At 47.4% G+C, this 20,703-nt stretch overlaps 1 protein-coding gene across 1 annotated transcript in view; it reads right to left on the bottom strand.

Annotated features, from left to right (window-relative positions):
- Nucleotides 1-318: 318 nt before the first annotated feature.
- Nucleotides 319-20,703, bottom strand: part of STK10 (serine/threonine kinase 10) — a 44,497-nt gene continuing 24,112 nt past the window's right edge. Inside the window, exons 5-19 of the mRNA XM_085298126.1 lie at nucleotides 18,976-19,048; nucleotides 18,057-18,251; nucleotides 16,738-16,819; nucleotides 15,297-15,431; nucleotides 13,282-13,827; nucleotides 9,765-9,895; nucleotides 7,647-7,770; nucleotides 6,224-6,403; nucleotides 5,892-5,984; nucleotides 5,587-5,716; nucleotides 5,052-5,176; nucleotides 4,303-4,491; nucleotides 3,846-3,971; nucleotides 3,413-3,526; nucleotides 319-3,298 (exon numbers count right to left, since the gene is read on the bottom strand). Coding sequence (XP_085154252.1) covers nucleotides 3,158-3,298; nucleotides 3,413-3,526; nucleotides 3,846-3,971; nucleotides 4,303-4,491; nucleotides 5,052-5,176; nucleotides 5,587-5,716; nucleotides 5,892-5,984; nucleotides 6,224-6,403; nucleotides 7,647-7,770; nucleotides 9,765-9,895; nucleotides 13,282-13,827; nucleotides 15,297-15,431; nucleotides 16,738-16,819; nucleotides 18,057-18,251; nucleotides 18,976-19,048 — 2,384 coding nt within the window. The 3' untranslated portion in view covers nucleotides 319-3,157. The remainder of the gene's footprint in view (nucleotides 3,299-3,412; nucleotides 3,527-3,845; nucleotides 3,972-4,302; nucleotides 4,492-5,051; nucleotides 5,177-5,586; nucleotides 5,717-5,891; nucleotides 5,985-6,223; nucleotides 6,404-7,646; nucleotides 7,771-9,764; nucleotides 9,896-13,281; nucleotides 13,828-15,296; nucleotides 15,432-16,737; nucleotides 16,820-18,056; nucleotides 18,252-18,975; nucleotides 19,049-20,703) is intronic.

Genomic DNA, 20,703 nt, shown 5'->3' with positions numbered 1-20,703 from the left:
CTCCACCAAGCAGCGTCACCCGTGGTCTATTCTAACACAAAGCAAAGCTAGACAGGGAACTACTGCTCAGCCTATCTCTACCAAAGTTTCAGCTTTGTAGCAAAACGTTACTACTGCTGAGCTGCAGCTCACAGCAGAAGTGTTTTTGAAACAACTAGCTATATTTAAAGAACTGGAAGTTCAGCCTTGCAAGGTTCAGACCCCAGAACAGGCTCTGGAGAACTCTGTAACTCAGCAAAAGCCCCATTTGAGAAGCAAAACTGTGCTGGTCTGAGACTGTCGCCAGGGATCGCGCAGGAAATCAGACACATGCCCACATTTCTCAATCTGTTACTTTATTAGAATGCTCATTACATTATAGTACATTTGGTGGTCCCACCAAAGATGTTTTACAAAATATTAAAAAACCTTTTATTCAAAGCCATGTTTAAAAAAAAAAAAAAGTGTCCCTTCCTCCTTCAAAAATAAATTGAGTTTATTCATGGTTACTTCCGAACAGCAAACAACAAAATACCCYTTTTTACAGGGAAAAAAATTACCACCTTGTAAACATTTCTATCGCAAGATGTGCTCCCCTGCGCTCTTCTAGGAGAGGGGTACGGTGTGCAGAGCCATGGCACGCCTGGCAAAGGGACAGAGAAGGGGCAAAATACAGGGGCCAAAACCATTCCCATCCTTTATTAGCACAAGGGGAACTTACATTGCTAGTTCCAGGCTGCAAATAAACTCGACTGGAGGAAGGAACAACCAATTTACAATGGGGGGGGAGATCACATCAGCTCTTTAAAAGCCTCCAGAAGCAGCCCCCACCCTCAGGGCTGCACAACATCCAGAGAACTGACTCTTACTGGGCTGCTTCAAGAAGGCATTCAGGGAGGCTACGAAACGTTTCAGCTAGACGAGGTATGTTATGAACAGTATGCTGTGAGACATCCTTCTGCAGATCGCAGGTGCCAGGCATCAGGTTCTGATTTCTGTGACAACAACCATTTCATTCAGTAGCTCCAGACTTGACATCCATGGGACTGGGAATTAAATCCCTGAGGCTGCCACCACACCTTTCTAATGTTATTAGAAAGCTCAGACCGACGCATTGCCCAGTTCAGAAACAACCCTCTGCATTCATATGTTCTTATATCAGCTCCCAGCCTGGCAGTATCATCATACCCAAAAGGTACAGCTGATGCTGGACAGGTGGTCTGTCTAGGAATGCAGACTAGTTACTTAAAAGCCCCTCTGCAGTCTGCTTGCAAAGGGTCCCAGCCCTTTGATCACTATCTAGGCTGTTTATTAATAACAATATTAATGGTGTGGATTCAGAAGAAATTTGGGATGGCCCWAATGGATGCAGTCCCACTGGTTTGCATGAAGCTTGTTGATATGTATTCTAAACTCTAAATAGGCCATGAATGCACTCCTCAGATAAAGAGGTGTTACAGACCTTGGAGGCCAGCCCCTCATGCTAAGTACCAATACTTACCAATACAGTCCAAAAGACCTCATAAACCTTTTTCCTGAAATGCTAGTGTGCCCCCGAATTAACACACGAGATTTTAAGATAACTTTTTTTTCCCACTACAGATAGCCTTTTTTTTTCTTGCTAGGGAAGCAGGCATAAAATAAACAATGTGGTCCAGAGATCAACAGAAAGAGAAAAATCTATGTGCTACCATATGCCATGGATCACTGGGGTTGTGCAAAAAGGGCTGCTGCCCAGTGAGGTCACTGTCCCCTAGTCCAGGACAATGCTCTAGGGCCTACCGAGAAGCTCAGCCAAGCAGTGGCTTGTGCAGGTGGAGAAAGGCAGTCCAGCTGAACCACATCATCAAGCAGCAGAAAGACAAGCATAGGGCTGGACATGCCACTGTTCCTCTGCTGCAAGTAGAAAGCGAGAAGAATGATCTGAGACAGACTGTGGCACATCATAAGAAGATAAGACATCAGTGGAAGAAGTCATGCTGAGAGYAACAAGCCAGTGTGAACTGTCTTTCCTCTTCCTAGCATCCCTCCCTTCAAGACTCATTCATTCCTTTCAAACAGCGCTTTGCAGCCTGTAACCCTGAYGGCAGGGCGACCAGGCTGGCTGACCTATATGGTCCGTATGCATATGGCACTTAGCAAAGCTCAAGCAGGTGCATGTGACTGCAAGAGATCTAGAAATAAAATCCTTCTCTCTCTCACTTGCCTTGACTGGAAGGCACATAATTGTGACCGATAYCTTACTGTGTCACCACAGAACTGGACACCGTTACAAGCTTCTCCCTCTGCACATACACACATACTTCATTAACACACAAAAGCCTTCATCCAGCTGAGCAGTTCATTTATGATCCRCATATTGCTGGGTGTGAGTCTGAGAGCCTGAGCCTTCAGTGCCGTACTCCAAACTCTCATCAGATAATGTTAGGTAGGTGCCAGAGGGACTGGTGCACCAGCAATCAAGGCAAACAAAGAGGGAGAGGCATCTTGTAAAGCAAGCCCAGCTGGTCCCCTTCCTGCACAGTCTATACTGGGAGGAAGGGGAAAGAGAAAACACAACCTTCTCTCCTCTAAAGAGAAAAAATCCAAACCATTGTGTTTCCTTTGAGCAAAGAAGGGCCACAATATGTAAAAATAATCCTTCCAGGGCAAGTGTTGGGGGTCCATGAGGCCAAAGTTAGCTTAAGAGAATGCCAAAGCTGCTTTGCCACAGACAAGTCATTTACCCTGACACAGAGGACCAGGAGGACAAGCAGCCACAGTGACAAGAGGCTAATAACCACTGGACAGAGTACAAGAGCTACTGCCCATTTCTCCTGTTCAGAGCTGTTATTGCTTCAGTCAGAGCTAACAAGCCCAGTGAGCACCAGGCTCAACATAAAATGTGATGCATTCAAATTCAGCTAACAGTGCAAGGAAGATCACAGATATGGTCCCTCCCAGGCTTCTCAGTGTGGAGCTTTGCTGAGCAAACCAGCCCCTGGAAAAGCCACCAAAACTTCCTGTCAGTGTCCCACACTTTAAGACAGAGGCTGTGTTTAACCCAGGCGGAGCGAGAGAATAGGATGGTGCTATTCTGAGAAGAGGTTGCTGAGAGGGTCTTCCAAGTCCARGTTGCCCACCTGCAGCCAAGGAGGACAGAGCAAGTACCAGCTGGTTGCCTGCCAGCTGCTAGGTGTTACAAACTTTCTGCAGAGCTGAATGGGACAAACTTGGCATGTTTGGTTGGGGATGCCGGAGTCGGTCCATCTGCCTCCTCACTCAGCTTGAAGAACATCTCCTGCTCACGCTTCTTTTGGTTCAGCTCATCCTCCAGAGCCTTAAGCAAAAAGGAACACACATCAGAGATATATTTGTGATTATACTGGAGCTAGGACACTGTCCCTCCCAACCAGCTGAGCAGGACACCCTGCTCACACAGAGCAGGAACTACCTTCTTCCGTGGCCTCAGCATGTCCCGCCATTCCTTCATGTGCTGGTTGTGGTTCTCATCCAGGGATTTTAGCTTCTGGGTTTCATGTTCAATCAAGAGGTGACACTTTTCATTCTAAATACAGATCACATGATAAAACACCCATTAATTATACCAGATCAGGGACTGTAAACCCTGTGCTCAATAAGGACCTGCATCAGCCAGAGGCATTCAGAGCTCTGAGCTCCAGGACACGTTTAGACATAGCCACTAAAGCTTCTAAAGGAAGAGCGGGAGGACATCAGTTCTAGTTCACAATCCTCTGCAGCCACATTTATTATGCTAGCCAGGCCCTTGCTGTATAGGCTGTGCAGGGGATCAGATGTGCTCCCTACACTGGTGCAGAAACAGCACATCGGCATCTGCAAAAGGGCAGACCATGATACAAGGTTACCTGCAGCTGCTGGAGCTCATTTGTGTTGCTCTCRCACTGGGCAAGCATGTCCTTCATCTGTGTCTCATGCTTCTGCTGCTGGTGCAGCCGCTCTGCCTTTTGCCTCTTCTCTTCCTGCTGAGCAAACTGGAACAGGAAAACGCAGGTACTTATATAAACATTGGWGCTCTGATCTCTGAAGTTGATTAAGAGACTAACTCACACTATCATCTAAAAGGAGTTAAAAAAAAAAAGGGCGGGGGTGGGGGAAGGATGCTTCCCAATGCTACTCACATGGGGAGCAACACTAAAAACCATACYTGATGCCACAAAAGCAGAGAGCCCTAACTCCCTGCGCTGGGCTAGACATTTGGGAACTGTTGCCTTTTCCTCTCTAACCTCCATTCTGCCAGCAGGACAGTGAAATACTTTACCCTCAAGCTGAGCCTCAAACCTGATGCCCTTCACACAATCTGACCTGTTTTATCTTCTCCCGCTGCTCAGCTGCGCTCCCGCTGGAGTGGATGTGAAGGCTCTTCTTGTACATAGCCATGCGTGTCTTTCCTTCGCTCCTCTGGATTTTGGGGAGCCGGGCTTTCTCCTGCTGCTGTCGAATTTTCAGCTGCTCTATCATGCGTTGGTTGTATCGCTGCATTTGCTCCCTTTCCTGCAAGAGCAGAAGAAAAATCATCAGAGGAGAAGAGACAAGTCAGGCCAACAAGCAAGTTGCTGAGGAAACCAAAGGGAGCTGGAGAGCTCTCCACACAAGYGCAAGACTTGGGAGTTGCATGGAGGTAGCTGGAGACAAACATCCCCCAGGGGACAGAGGAGAATGAGAAAAGAGGGCTGCTAATGAAAATGCTGCAGACGCAGAGGAGAAGGGGGCAGAAATGACTGTGAAATCTGCCAGTCTTCMCTTGCTGCTGTGGAAATCCCTAATCCCACATACTGAACAGTGACAAGTTACCAAAAAATCCCCCAAAGTGCACAGTTGCTTCTTGCAAGTTATATCTATACAGTACAGAATATACATGCAAAGCAAGCAGGCTGACCTGAGCATTATTCTTGTCCCTTTTCACTAAGAATGACCAAATMCCTCAAATTCTAACCCACCCTCCATTTAAAGCCTGGAAGTGAAAAATCCCCTTCAGGGACATGCAAGGTGTCCTAAGCCACACTGTGCCCATCAGCACACAGCACCAGGGGAGGAAGGAGCTAACTCTTCACCTTCTCATGCTTCCGGAGCAAYTCATGCCTTTGGAGGAAGTACTGGTCCTTCAGCTGCTGCTTGACAAGCTGGTGTTTTTCCTGCTGCTGATGCTCTTCAAGATCCCACATGGAGGCTTCTCGATCTGAGCAAGGCAGAAGAGTCAGGACAAAACCCTCCCTGGCATCCTGGCTTGGTCGCACACAGCGTCCCAAGCATGAGCAAGTCCTACATGCAGAGGCAGCACAGCAGACACAGGGGGTGATTGTTCACCACCTGTTTTCCAAGAGAAATTGGTTGCAAACCATATCGGAGAATCATTTCTTGCAATTATGAAGCTTAATTGGTTCGTATTTGGAAAGTGCTTTGAAGATTAAAGTGSTAAGCATTATTATTGTTAAACATTTAGACAGGATCTGGCAAGGATGTTTTTTCTAAATCCTGTCCTGCCAGCTTGCAACTCTGTCACAGCATCTGTTGCGTGGGAAGAGCCAGCATCAGATAAACCTATTGCTACAGCATCTGCCTTCTTCCCCTTCAGCCTTTGCCACCCACCTCTCATGAGCTGCTGCTTTTTGTTCAGGCACTCGCGTTCTTTATCACAAATCTCTTTTTTGTTCTGGGCTGTTATGTTCTTCATGGCCAACTCCAGATCCTCTTTCTGCTTGGCCAAAAACTCCTGTTCCTAGAAGAAAACAGCAGTAGCACCTTGAGCCCTCCCTCCTGCTACAACGTGACAAGCATCTGGTGGAATTTTAACATCTGCCAATCCCTAAAGGAGGGAGGCCAAAATGATGCATGCTTCTGTCTCCTACACTCCTTCCAATCTTTGAACTGGAGCAATCCTCTCTTAGCCTTACCATGGTTTGCTTCTTTTGGGAAAAATCGTCCATCTTCACCTTCATGTTTCCTTTCCGCTGTTGCCGTGGCAGTTTTTCAACCTCGTTCTTGACCTTTAGGGTAAGGAAAGGAGATATATCAGCAGGTAATTTTAGGCCAAGAGAACCCCATCTAATGTCCCCAAACAGCTAGACCTCAGGAATCATTTAAAAATATCAAATAAAAGCAAGACCTTAGTGCTAAAACACCAGCAAACACTTTCCCCTCAAGATCTACTGTGGAGAAATACTGATGCTTTCCTGGAAGAAACAGATGCAGGATACCATCTTTCCTCCATCCCTTTCCCATTTACCTCCTTCTTCATCTGCTTCAGCTGCTCCAGAAATTTGGCATGGTCCCGTTCCTGCTCCATGCGAATGCGCTTCGCTTCCTCTCGCCGGCGCAATGAGTGATCTTGTTCCATCTTCTCAATTTGCTGCTTCTGCTGACGTTCAAGGTTCTCAAGTTCGGTGTCATAGAATTTCCTCTTTGCCTATATGGGAAGGAAATACAGGTCAGACTAAGCCTCCTTTGTACTTTAGTTCCTTCCAAATGATTATTAAAAAAAAAAATAAAAAATAAGAGTGGGATCCCTGCATGAATTGAGGCTCTTTACAGGCAGGATATATTTCCAAAAATGACACATGAAGCATACAGGACAGAACTACTTCTAGTGGGAGCAGGAAGCATTCAAATTCTCATGCTGATGCCTTGCAAYCCTCTCTCCTTGCTTGAGTCCTGATCTGCAACATCCCACTGGGACCTGTTGCTCTGGGAAAATATTAGCACACAGTGCTCAAGCACAACATTTATTGCTCTGCAGACGCGGACTTGCAAGTGTGAGAGCACTGCACTCCAACAGCCCCTCTGCATCCAAGTCCAGCCTCTTTCTCTTCTCAAGCAGCAGAGGCAGAGCACACCAGTGTTAATGGGTGCAGACTGCTAAGTGCCGCAGGGAAACAGTACAGGAAGCACATTCAGGGTTTTTGCACATCGCACAGTGCTGTGAACAAATCTTACAAATAAGAAGTGACTTGCTAAGACAGGAATTCACAGATGTGGCATGTCAAGACTTTAGAAATGTAAGAGAACATAGGAACTGAATGAAGCTTCTCTCACCCTGCCAGGAGAAGATGGGATTACCAAACGTACACGTTAGGTGAATTAAGAAAGAGGTCTTTAAAAGATGGCTCTTGGAAGTTTTAAAGAGGTGACTTACCTACAGAATTATTTTACTTCAACGTAAGCTCCACAAAGAAGGACTAAGTACTTAAACCCTGTTGATCTTTATTCAATTTGTGCCCAAAGACTTTCCAGTTTTTCTGCTCCCACATGCTGGCCACACTGCTTTCTTATTTACAGGGCCCTTTCCCATGAGATACAACAGCACTACAATCTGTTTCTCACAGTAGCCTCAAAGAGACATATAAGGAAAAAGCATTAAAGAGGGAAAGTCCAGAGCACTTCTTCCCCTGCTACTCCCACCCGGGCAATGGCCGTTAGCGCTTCCTACGCTGCAGGCYGCACGTGATCAATGCCCACAAAAGRCTCTGTCTTTGACAAATGCATCCAGTCCTTCAAATGTCGGAAGGGTTTTTCAGCTCACTGCGGACATGGTGTCCCAGGATTGCTACAACCTAGATAGCACTGTCTTGTGAGAGGGTTTGCAGGGCATTTGCAAAGGAGAAGTCAAATCAGTTGCTATTTATGAGCTTCCCCTTCCCCTACCCATGTACCGTCAATTCTTGTTCAAAGCGCCTGAGCATTTGCTCCAGCTGCAGCTGGTGCTTGCTGTTGAGCTGGGCCTGGTTTCGATGCTCCTCTTTCTGAAGGAGACGCAGCTCCCGCAACTCCTGGCGCCTACAGAGAGTTAAAAAGGAGGGGGAGAGAGAAAGACACAGTCAGACAAGTTCAGAGCTATGCACCCGAGCAGGAACGGCAGAATTGATAACCAGAGCACTACAGCAGTAAAAGCAAATTGCATGGCCATCCCTTAGCACTCTGCCACTCTCACTATGAGCTCAGGCAGAAGGTGAATGCCTACTGACTGACGTGCTCTCGTGCTCTGTGACACCAGAYGTTAATTGCATTAACTGTTAGCCAACTGTTAATTTTTGCAGGTAAGCCTACTGCTATTTAAAACTTCTCAAGCAAGCCTTGAGAAATCTCCCAAAGTGATGCTGCAGGCAATACTTTCCCCGCCAAGATCGAAGACACCTGTCCTGCTGTCCAGTCTAGTGCATACTGGTCTTCAAAACACAGCTCAAGACAAGCTTGTGTTGCCCTGGCCTGGCCCTCRTGCTCAGCATTCATTCTTGCTCATAACTGGATGGCAAAAAGGGTGGTTTCCACAAATTCTGGCTTATGTATGTATCACTCCACTCATGTATTCATGCAACTTTACATCCAGTAAAAAGGAGTCTCTGCCCAGTGTCTGAGCCCATTTGGCAAGTCTATGCTTGACTGAGCTGTAAGTCACTGATGTGCCCCTCGAGAGGGAAAGCAGTAGCAACTTTCCTATGCAGAATCCCCACCATGACCTCTGCTGCTGTGCATTAGTGTTGCACACTTAATACAACTCTCTCTAGGAGCCCTGTTGGGAAAATCACTTTAGAGCAATTTCTTTCATCAAAACAAACTCTAGCTCCATTAAATCAATTGGCCCAGCATGACATGCTCACTTGTAATCCCGCCTTCAAATCAGTATCTTGGTGTGTTCCAAAAAGTCAGAAATAAGACCCTTAAGTGCAAAACAATATGGCAGGAGAGTTCATTATGCCTGCTAGCTAGCCCCAGCAGAATAACTGCTTCCGAAAGATGTTCAGGGACTTGATGCTTTTCAACCCAAGCCTCTCTGTGCCTTCTTCCACCTTGTAGGTCACAGGAGGAGGCAGACTATTAAAAGGAAGAGCCTGTTTTCAGGGATGCAACCACACCTGCAAGAGGAGAGCGCCCTGGCTGTGAAGTCCCTGCACACYGAGATGTGTGCTCCCCAGGTACATCTGGGTTATATATGCTTCTCACAAGGAGTAGCTAATGAGCTACTACATGTACTTCCGTTAGAGACTAGAAATAAGGGTGCTATGGTGACATGCTGTGCTTGGGACAGATTATATTCTCAGGGAATCCTTTAGGCAGCACAGATGAAGCCTGGAACAGTGAATCAAGCCAAACAATTTGTATTTTAATTCTTTAATGGGCCTCTTCATTTCATTCTTGCTACAAATAGTAACAGAGCTAGAAACAGTCCTTTCTTTCCCTGAGAAAGGTTTACTGAGGTTTGAAGGCTCAAATGGCATCTGCAGTGGAATCAAAAAGGTTTAAGTGGGGAGGACATGCTGTGAATATTAAGTGGTATTCCAAGAGTTTACAACCGCTTGGGTCTTCTTGTTAATGAAGGGGGAGATACAAGAACAAAAGGAATACAAACATTTTGAGAAATTTTCTATGCTTACTTCCATCGAGCTAATGCCTCCATAACCCTGGAAACAAGCATTTGATCATTCCCAGACCAGACTCAGGATAGAGCCAGCTAGCACAAGCTTCCCATATCACAGCCTTGCCACATTTTATCCCTGAGATGCATCCCTCATTCCCATGTATGGAGAACTCAGGATATGTGGGTACAGAGAGCCCTGCGCTCAGCACAAATGYAGCCAAGAAAAGGCTAAAGCCTAAAGTGATGCTCATGTTGGATAGTTGTCCTGTCTGAGCTGGACCTCTTAGTTACCACGTTTCACAGAGAAGGCAGACAGTGGAAAGAATTCTGGTCGCCCCTGGGTTTGCTTGTGGAGAAAAAACACCCGTCCCAGCTAGCCACCATGCGTTCCCCTCAGCCTTGGTGACCAGCTTACCTGAGAAATCTCATCTCTTCATCTTTCTTCTCATCCTCACTGATGATCTTTGAGGTGGTGACGCTTACTTCCACTCCGTCCACCACGAACTTCCGAGTCCGCTTCAGCGTCTTCTTCTGCATCCGAGAATCCTGATATTCCGCAGGGGAAGAAAGAGAGAGGCTGTGAAGTGAGCTMCCTGGCTTACCATGCAGGACGCTACAGCTGAAAGTCTAACAGCAACTTTCATGCTGTTGCTAWTAAAGAGCATAAGCAAGGAAACTGCATCAAGCAAAAATCATCAGCAGATTTGGAATTCCAGTTCAAAGCATACATTCTTTGTTTACTATCATGATGCAGTATATTGTAATTTCCACCCTCCAGAAACATGATCTGGAAGAGAGACAACCCATCACCCTGAGGACCCTTCCCTGTTTTGTCTAACTGAAGTGGAGACTGATGGAGGACMCTGGGACTGCAGGGAATTGCAGTGTCTAGGAATCTACAAAATGTGAAGTTTGCAATGCTACTCTTTAAACCTCCAGGGCCATCTAACCCTCAGGTCCTCCCAGCACACCTGCAGATCCAAGGCAGGCAAGGCCTCTATGTCAGGCTTGCAGTTCCAGACAGAGCTGCGTGGAAACAAGCCAAACTTGCCTAAGGATGCAGAACKTATGTCCCTCTGGCTCTCATTACAGTACTTAGCTAATCACAAGCAGCTCAAAGCCCCTCAGTGACCTCCACGAAGCACAGCCAGGCTCACTTTCACTAGGGTAGGTAGAAACAACTGCCAGGAGCAGTGTTCTCTCTCAGCAACACCACAGCTAGTGCGCATTCCTCTCCGATCGACATACAGAGCCTGGCTGCAGGACTGGGTCCAGACAGTTAGTTTCTTTGGCAGAAAAGTAAGGACATGAATGACTTAAACCACACAGCCCTATAGGGAAGGCACAGCAGTGGAATGGGCAAGCACTCTCCAAAGTCTTCTTGCTCTTCTCTTGCTTTTACTATCATCACTGCTACAGAGAAGGTGGCACAAGAGCTTCCCATGGGCCCCGAAAGCCCAAGGCTTAGTGAGCCCAAAGAGCTTGCTGTAGTGAGCCAAAGAAACCTTGAGGGCAAGCCTAACTGTGGAACAACATCCTAGTACATGCGTGGTTAAACCACAATGGCGAAACAGGGGCAAAAAGTTTGGCRTGAGACTAGTTCAGTCACTAAGGCCCTTACTGCCCCAAATTGCATTCAAACAGCAGGCTAAAAATCCGTCATTTGAGAAATGAGAAAATGCCAATATTAGCATGGCTGAGCCGCCCACAGTGCCCGTTTGGCACGGTGACTCAGACCCTGTCCATGTGAGCTCACCTTGGTGGAGCTCTAGCAGCCCGGATGGCGCGGGGGCCCCGAGCCGTGCTGCAGGGCTCTTCCTCTGCTGCCGAGCACATGGCTCCCTATATTATTCATGAGGCTATTCAAACTTAGATCTACAACTAGAATTATTCATTTTTTCCTGGCTTTTTCTGTCATCCCTTGGTAGAGGGTCAAGATCCTCTGCTGAACACGAGTAAATGTATTTTCATGACACTTCTGTGAGATAAATTATACTCCAAGCACAGCAAACTGACTGTGAGAAACAGGTCACTTGGGACACTGACTGTGTTTGCCCACTTTGAGCACATTTTGCAGTGTACATCATTGCATGTCCCTTCCAGCTCTCAAGGGTTTTAGCTGAAGCTCTGAACACTCAGTACTCATGCAGATCAGGCATTCAAAATTCAAGTTAGATGCTCAAAATCAAGATCTCCTGCACAATCAGTAAGCTGTGTCCGAGAAAGCTTGGTTTGCCTATCCAAAACCCTATCTGTCCCTCCTGCTTGTGTCTTATTTCTGATTGCTTTCCCTGCCATCTGCAGCCTCCCAAACTCACCTGTAGATTTCTTATCCCTAATCTTTCCAAGAAAAAAAAATGGAAGCAAACTTACAAGCAAATGGAAAAGGAGTCTGAGAATAAAAAAGTCAACTTAACTTTGCAGTTTATCATGTAGTAAAAAGCATTTACAACTAATGCTCATATCAGAAATGGTTTAACTCTTTGCTGTCCCTTCTCTTGCTACAATGTGCCTGGCAAAGAGAAAATGCAAGCAAAGGTAGTGAAGAGGGGTGAGCTACTCTATAAGAGCATCACGCTTCCCCCATTAACAGCGCCACATGAACTGTAGGCTCCTGGTGGGGAGGTCAGCTATCATGCTCGCAGCAGGAGAGAGGAGGTGAGAACGTTTTGCTGAGAATGGTATTTGGGCATATTTATATGCCAGGAAACTCTCACTCTTGCAGGCAATTAGATAAAGATCTTGTGCAACACATATCTCTGCCTCTTCAAGTCACACACATTACTTCATCTGAAGCTCAGCAAATAACGTTCCAGTTATTTTGCATCTTCAGTCAAAGCCATGCTGACCTGGAGTGTTCAGGCTCACAAACATTCCCAGTCTCCAGAAAACCTTAAAAAAGAAGCCAAGAAGCCTGGGAGGTCTTAGTGCAAGTTTGATGCAAACCAGGCCAGAATATGGCAGGCTGGAAAAATCAAAAAGTGCACCAGTCCAAACAAGCTGTCTCCTTGGACCAAGAGTTTTAAGCAAGAGAAGTAGAACGATTGACAACATATAAAATTTAGGAAATCATATTTTGGATTTCCACGTTAGAGCTTGCTCAGCCTGTGTATGACTGCAAAAGCCAGGTCAGCGACAGTTACTTCAGGTTTGTCAGAGACCCAAATTAACTGCAGACTGTTGGATTTTCATTAGATTTCTGTGGCCTGGGACAGCAAAGGACACATGTAGCTGCAACAGGTCCCCTGAGTGCTTCTCTTGCCTTCAAGGACATGCCACGTGCCTGTGGCACAGCTCTACCTCGTGTTGCGTTCTGTGCCATGCTGCCACAGGCAGCCTCACCATCCTGAGCTCAGCCTAGCCTACTTCCACGCTCAGCTGGGACCAGCATCCCATAGAAAATGAAAACAAACCGTTCAAGGCTTTGCCTGGAGATAGGATTCCTCCCTCCTTTCTGACCCTACAGTTATTTGCAGATCTCCAAGCTTGGAAGCTGGAATCAAGGGCACTGTGGCAAGTCTCTGTGGCTATGTCACTGAAAAAAAACTCCCTATGGGATGGCACCTGGCTGCTTCAGCATCACGCTTAGGGATTGAAAGCCAGATTCCTAGACCATCCATCCTGCTCCAGCCTCTGTGTGCTCTCCTATTTTATCCACTCACCAGGACACTTGGATTTCCAGGAACATGGCAAACTAGGGCCAATTCATTTTTTCCCTCATATAGTCAAAGACCAACATTATCTAGATTAAAAATCTTACAGAGCCAGGAGACAGTCTAATGGGCTATTGCAGGTGTATGCGTGTGCACAGCCTCCCAAGGAAGGAATCTGAACTTCAGGGATAATAAACTTAGCTAAAAAGAAAAAAAMCACCTCTTTTTAATAAGGAGTTTGCCCCCCTTCTGTCTCTATACCCTCTACCCACCACCCACCTTCAGAGACAGTGAACCACTCTCTCTGTTGAGGGACAGGTCAGCAGACAGCGAGATGGTGAGGTCCATGCTTTCTGAAGCTGAAGTGCTGCCAGAATCCGAATCCCTTTTGCACCGGTTGCTAGAAAATGGAGCCGGGGAATCCAAGCTCCCGTTGGCAAGTTTATCTTCTGTGAAGTTTTCCAAGTGGCAGCTCTCTGGCCGGTCCCCAATGCTTTTCTGCTCCTTGCTGGCTGGCTCTGGCTGCTTATTCATTTTGGTTGAGCTACTCAGCTTGCTCTGGGTGCTGGAGGTGATTTCCCCACCCTCTGTGCCAGTGGCAGCRTTGCTGGTGATAGCTTTCGTGGAGTGGCTGCTCTCCAGTTTTTTGTTGTCACTGCTTATCCCTTCATCTCCCTTCATTTTATCACTCTGTCCATCTGCATTCTCCTTTCCAGTCTCCATGGACCCATTAACTATCATAGGTGAGGAAGAGTCTGGAGGTTGCTCCCCATCAAAACTCAGCTGACTCACTTCGGAGGGATCCCGCTTGTGCTTACCGGAGGGCTGAAAGAACACAGAAGGGAAGATGTTGGGTTTTGCACAGAAAGCAGGAAGAGAGGGTCATGGATGGGGAAGCAGAAATCCAGATGCAAGCACAGATCCAGAAACACAGGCCCAAAAGTAAGCGTCATGGCCATTTTCTCTTGGGCAAAGGGAACATACAACCTATGTGTCCCCTGCTGAGCTCTCAACATCATTTTAACACAACTGCAAGAGTCATAAGTTTTCACATCTCAGAGTGAAGCCACCCACAGCTAAAGAGTTATTAGGAGAAAATTGTCTCTTTGAGACATCTGTCCTGGGATATTTGTATCTTTATACAGGTATGTGGTCCCGAGCACTATGAACATTATTGGAAGGAAAGAGGAAACTCTGAGAACCACAAATTCTTCAGAGACAAGCTAGAATTTTCCATATTGAACCCCTTTTCTCTTGGCTAACAGTAGCATGGGCTAATCACTGTCCTTTGCCATGGGTCAGGGAAGTCCTGGCATCTCTGCCAGCAGAGCTGCTCAGGCAGCCCCATCTCCCTTCCAGGAGACCTGACACAGGGGGTTTGCCAGGCTCTGTCCTAGAGCTGGCAATGACCTCACTGTCATGCCATGGCCACACATCCTTGCTTCTTCCACTCCAGCTTCTCAAACCTGCACTCGGCCCTTTTCTTTTTTCTTTTCTTTTTTTTTTTTTTTTAAGGGTCTAGTCATTGTTTCTTTCTGTGGCCAGGAAAGCGGGTGGCATTTCCTACCCTCTCGTGGAATTAGAAAGCACCATGCATCTCCATGCCAAAGCGTTCAGAGCTCTTCCCACACAGAGCCCATGTACTGCTGGGTCACCAGGTCAGCCAACCTATTTTAGGTCCTGGTCTAGGTCAGAATTGGCTATTTTCCTTTGTAAAGGTGACCTATCTCAAGACAGCAGCACCTCTGCTTCCTCCCTTGCACAGGCACCTCCTTTCAGCAACACTGCAACAGCTGGAAACAAATTGATAACGGGGCTGTCAGTCCAGCTGCCAATCACCCACGAACCCCACGCTGACAGCACTGCCTGCACAGATGGGGTGGGGAGGCAGCCAGCAGCCGCAGARGACCCAGACCCTCCATCCTTCAGCGAAATGCCCAGTTCTTGCTCACGGCAGCAGATTTTTGCAAGTCTCTCCTACGAAAGGGAAGCTTGGCCACTAGCCAGCACCATTGTTTCGCCATGCCCTTGGCAGCCACGGGAAAACAGTCCCTCCCTGACCGAGCAACCGCTTTCCTGTCCACCTGAATGGACCTAACGCTGCAGCAGCCTTCTGTCCAGGGGAGTCTTTGGGGGGAGTGTGGAAATCATTATTAATCAGCCTTTTAGAGCCAAGGAAAGTGCTGGGCTCCTTCCCGCACAGCAGCCGCGCTCTGTACCACGAACCCACCACCCCTCAAAAAGAAGTGGCAACCTCCCTGGCACAGGGATGGGGAGGAGGGCGAAGTGCTCACAGAGGTGGACTCGGACGACTCATCCTCTTCTGCTTCCTCGCGGCTGTCTTCGATTTCTTCCATCACCTCAGCTTTTGCCTCTGCCACCAGCTCACGCAGGGCCCGGTTGCTGGTGATCTTGCTAACGAAGGGATGCTGGAAAGCCAAGCAYGACACGTGCACGTTAGGAAGGCAACGAAGGGGTTGTGCAAGGCCATGCTGGAGCAACTGGACAGAAACTGCAGGGCTGGCATCACCATGGCAGGCAAGAAGCCTTTCTTCCATATAAAAAATTATAAAGACCTAGGGACGTGGTTCCTACCAGTGTTACTAGACATAACCCTGTAAAAGAATTTACAGCGTTGTCCAGCACATATGCAAGAGAGAAAGAAACGGATGCRGAGGTTAAGCACCAGCCCTGTACACAGATGTTCGAAGTGCAGTGCTCCGCAAGGCTGCTTTATGTCAACATCCACCAAACAAAAGCAACAGCTCCATTTAAACAAGGGGCTCTTGCTGCAGAAGCCATCTATTAAAGATGTCCTCTCCATGACACAGGAGGGCTGGAGCCTAGAGTTCAGGTCTCCTGAATCTGCAGGGAGCCTCCTGCAGCGGAGGGAAGAGCGGATTCTGCAGGAAGCACGTGTGCAAACAGAGCTGGGGGGAGGTTCAGCTGAAACTGGGCTTGAATCCCTCAGCACACACAGCAATGTGTTTGTGTAAAGTTTCGTCGAGAGGCCAGGGAGTCCCTCTGGTTTGCGGACTGTATTGTACACTTCCTCTTGTTGACTCGGGTAAACATACAGCCTCCTTGAACTCCTCGGTGTGACAACTGCAAGCCGCAGCGCTCCCCTCCTGCCTACCTCAGGCACATCTGGGACAGATCTGCTTTCCAGATCAGAGGCCGATTAGTGAGGCCCAGAAGACGCTAAGTCGGACAAGATGCCCAAATGACCAATGTGCAGGACATGCAGCATGCAAATGTGACAGCACTGCAGATTTATCAGAGCATTTGCAATCAGCAGAAAGAAAGCATTTTCCAGATTTTTATTGCTATTTTTGAAGAGGACAGGATGGAAGTAAAGGAAAAGAGTTTAATTTAAACTTGGCATAATGCAAGCTGGCTGCCACATTGGCTTTTTAAGAAATGGAAGACCATTTCTGTTCCATTTCTAGGAGCTCTGCAGTTGGCTCCAATCAGGAAAACATCACTACTCCTCCCTGGAGCATTGTAGTGACTGAAGAGTACTGAGCACTTTCTAAGCAAGGACAAAATGATTTTAAACCAGTCTGGGGTTGATCAATAAACAACCAAACAAACAAAAAAAAAAACCCCAAACCACAACAACAACAACAAAAAGAGAACCAGGATGTACAAACATGGGTGGTCCAGACACCTAAAGACCTGTGAAGATACAYACACAAGCCATGGATCCAGCTCAGGGCTGGTGCTCGTCCCTACCTCCAGCAGCTGTGCTGCACTTGGCCGGGTCTCCGGGTTCTTGTCCAGAGCAATCTTCAAGAAGTCTCTGAATTCCAGGGACCTTTGAAAACACATTGGTGAGAAGCTCAGAAGAGGGAAAAGCCTCAAACTCCATGCAGGCTTGCTTGCTCTCTTTGCAAGCTGTCCCTCAGTTTGTGTCTGGTCACAATCACCCTTGGATTCTTAACATGCTAAAGGCCGTGGTCGATTACTGTGATTAATTTCAGAAGAATCAGTGATTTGGCCAACTGAGGGACTAGCATTTCCTTTAATAGTGATGACAACAAATGGCAGGACCGAGCGCAGCCACTGTGCCATGCAGCCAAGGCTAGAGAGATGGGGAGAGGATGCCAACCACTGCCTTCACAGAGAGAGCCCATTGGTGGAGCTGTGCTGGACAAGGATGCTCCAGRACCTGTCCTTACACCCCGACCACTGGGGTAAAACGACAGCTGTGAAGAAACCCAGAAGCCATGTGAGGGCCTGTCCAGAGCACCTCCTAGGTACCAAGTTTTTCCCAGATCTCCTTCTAGCTCCTTCACCGCTCTGGAGGAGGCATCTCACTCTGCTTGGGAGGCTGTTTGTGGCAGGCTCACTTTTCCAGGACTCCTGCCTACTAACTGGAGCCCCTGTAGCCACACTTGTGGCTCCAGTGCTCTCCCAGTAATTTGCTACTGCCTATTGTACAGTGGATTTAGTCATGATAGGAAAAAAAAGGAGAAAGTGAAATGAYTGGATTGTTTTAAATGCTGTAGCAGCTTTCCAAACTCCAGGAAAGGAATTCTGGAATTCTCTCTCTTGGTCATCTCCAGGTTCAGAGGGAAATTTGCCTTTCATACAAGAATGGGATGCTTCTCCTTACCCTGAAAATGATCAGGGGATCGTCCTTGCTTCAGGGTTGCAGGTGCCCAGCCCTGCAGAGCATGACAGCAGCTCCCTCCACGCTGTCCTGACTGACAGTGTAGACATGGCCCTGGGCAGCTCCTTCTCCATCAGCCCTTCCCAGCTGAGGAGTCTGCCTATAGACAAGAGTGCTTTTGGGGCCCTAACGCAAACTGGACCTAAAATACAACTAGAATTCTACATCAGGATGTCAAATTGAGTAATCCTGTTATAAAGGTCTAATTTTCTCTCCTCAAATATTATGTAAATGTTGGAGAGAGATGCACATTCCTGGCTTTGCTGCCCAGGTCTACCCCCAAGAGGAGTCCTTCCAGCCCACAGTACAAATCACAGTGTGCATCTTTCTGGGAACCCAGGACCAGGCCCTATGTGGGTGGCAGCAGGCTCCACCTTACCATTTGGAAGGGCAGCTGAGAGTGGGAGGGTCAGACTTGGCAATCTTCAGCAGGACTCTCATGGGGTTGAGYTCATGATGGGGTGGCTCGATCTGGGCCATTTCGATCAGTGTAATTCCCAGGGACCAGATGTCAGCTTTGTAATCATAAGGAGTGTCTTTCATGGTCTCGCACATCACCACCTCTGGGGCCATCCTGCAAGAGGCAGAGCAAGGAGCAGAGATGGTAAGGGATTACACCACAGCCGTTGCCATGCCTATGAGCCTCATGACAATGATTAAATACTTTAAATAATCTGCAGCATGGCATAAAAATGGCCTTTCTTCCTAGCTCCAGGTTTAGGAAGAAGTAGCATCTTTTCTTAAGGGAATGATCCAACCTCCTCCTTCTTCCTCTGACCAGCAGAGATAGCCTGTGAAAACCCTCAGGCCATTCACATCTGGCATGGACATTGTTTCAGACAATAAATTAATACTTGCTGAATCCATTCCTTCATCAAGTTGGWTGATTTAGAGATTACATTTCTGCAGCAAGGAGTTGTTCTCATGTACTTGAGCTGCTTCAAAGCACAGGCGGCCACCCAGGGAAGGGAGAGCAGCRAGAGCACACACGCAAACACGTATGTCCCGTGTTCCTCCAAGTTTCGAGAGCTGCAGCCTCTTGGCTGGCTCACGACACCATGACCACTCTGCTGACGCTCCCCATTGCTCCTGCTGGACAAGGGAAAACCTTGGACTTGATAGTGCCRGCCCAAACTCCTCGGTAAAATCCTTCCATCCATGCTCAGTAAGGCAGCATGGCTTGGCAGATCCCAAATACTAGCAGATCCATGTCTCTAAGCAAGGCTAACTTTCAGAAAAGTGAAGGGGTCCCACAGCACCTTCTCAATGCTGGATTTCTTACAAAGCAGRTCACCTACCAGTAAGGGGTTCCAATGAAGGAATCTCGCTTCTGCAAGGTTTTCATGTTTTTGGCAGACACTCCAAAGTCAGCTACAAAGAGTGGTAACATTAGAAGCATTWGAAAAACTTAAAGACCCTTCTGAATTAGCACACTTGGCTGAAACTCAGATTTAAAAGCAAACATATTTAAAACAAGAACATGATACAATGTGCTGCTTCCTCTAAACTGAGCATCAGAAATTAAACCTATTTTTGTGAACACAAGCACCAGGAAGCTTCCCCTCCCACCCACTATATAGCAGGAGCTATATACCACAAGTTGTCCTTACTGTTGCCGAAATCCTACACATCTAGAGGGAAGATCTTTTCCAGCAAAGAAGAAAAATATCAGCAGATCCACAACAAATTACTCTTAGTACTGCTGTTTGGTAGCAAAAAGTCTTATTTTTACATCAGAAAAAACAAAACACTGTTACATTCTTTCTCCTCCCTTCAACTCAATACACAGCAGTCACTGAGTGATGCCTTTCCCTGACTTTTCCTTCCAACAGAGAGCTGCTGAAGTCAACCCAAACTAAATCAGTAGGATATGAAGAAGATATTGAGCCCACTCCAGGTCAGCTCTCTCTCCGATGGATCTGATGGCCTTCAGAGGAGCTGTTATCCATTGAACCCCTGGGCTCAGGGTGCTGCTGCCAGAGGGTCTCCCTTGGTATAAGCTGTCAGGGCATTTCCTGTGTTGGAGCTTGGCCCACAGTTGCATGAAAGTTTCCATCTAGGCTGGCTGTGTATGGCTTCCCATTTTACAAGACAGGAGAGACTCTCCATCGAGCACCCACAGACACATMCTATGAATTCCCCACAGCTGCTGCACCCCAACTTGTCAGGGTCCAGCAAGAGATTTCCTCTTTTCTGAYCAGGCCACAAAGACAAAGTTACCTTCTCATCCCTCAGCAGGTAAATAGAGGTGAATTTAACTCAAGCCTATAGCAAGTTGGCAAAGCAACTTGTTGGCAAAATCCTGTCCTGTCACTAGCAGACCTGCTTTGGAGATAAGACGAATTCTTTCAGCTTCCAGTCCTGCCAACTGGCACCTTTTACAGGATGCTCAGTGGGCCAAAAAGCATAAAAATTGAGTTCAAAAAGTGATTAAACAAATTTGTGAAAGAAAAGCCCATCAAGACCCAGCTCTGGCTTGGGAAGTTTCCAGGTCCTGCATTGCTGGGGTCKGAGAGGCGAAGAGTCCTTCCACTTTCCTCCCCCATCCCTCTCCAAGATGCAACAATGGATGGACCCAAAGGAGCTGGTTTTTGTTCACCATGGCTCTTGGGTATGATTTTGCACTTGTAACTGATACCCAAGGGGGAAAATAAGTGAAATATAAGATCTAGCCATTAATAACTCTGGATAGAAGTACTACCGTAATGTAACTACTGAAAAAAACTTCTGGAGGAAGAGCTGCAGTACAGCTACTCTCTTCCTCTTGCACTGAGGTGCTGAACGCTGGTAGAGACCCGTGGCTCTCCCATACAGTGTTCATGGTACATCACGAGCACAGAGCTCCACAGGTGCTGCCCAGAGCTGCTTCCTGAACCAAGTCGCTGTGCTCAGCCAGGCAGCTCATTGAACACCACGGAGGCACTTGTGGAAACCCACTACAGCAGTTCCCCAAAGGGAGTGAGGGGGGTGCAGGTGCTGTGGCCTGGTCTGAGGGCTCAGTCAGAGGGTGCCCAGTGGGTTCCCTT

Source organism: Rhea americana, unplaced genomic scaffold, assembly GCF_003343005.1.
Source record: "Rhea americana isolate MKP2758 unplaced genomic scaffold, rheAme1 scaffold_135, whole genome shotgun sequence".
In the NCBI taxonomy this organism is placed as follows: Eukaryota; Metazoa; Chordata; class Aves; order Rheiformes; family Rheidae; genus Rhea; species Rhea americana.
The sequence above is the reverse complement of the archived record's forward strand: the minus strand, read 5'-3'. Positions and strand labels throughout refer to the sequence as shown.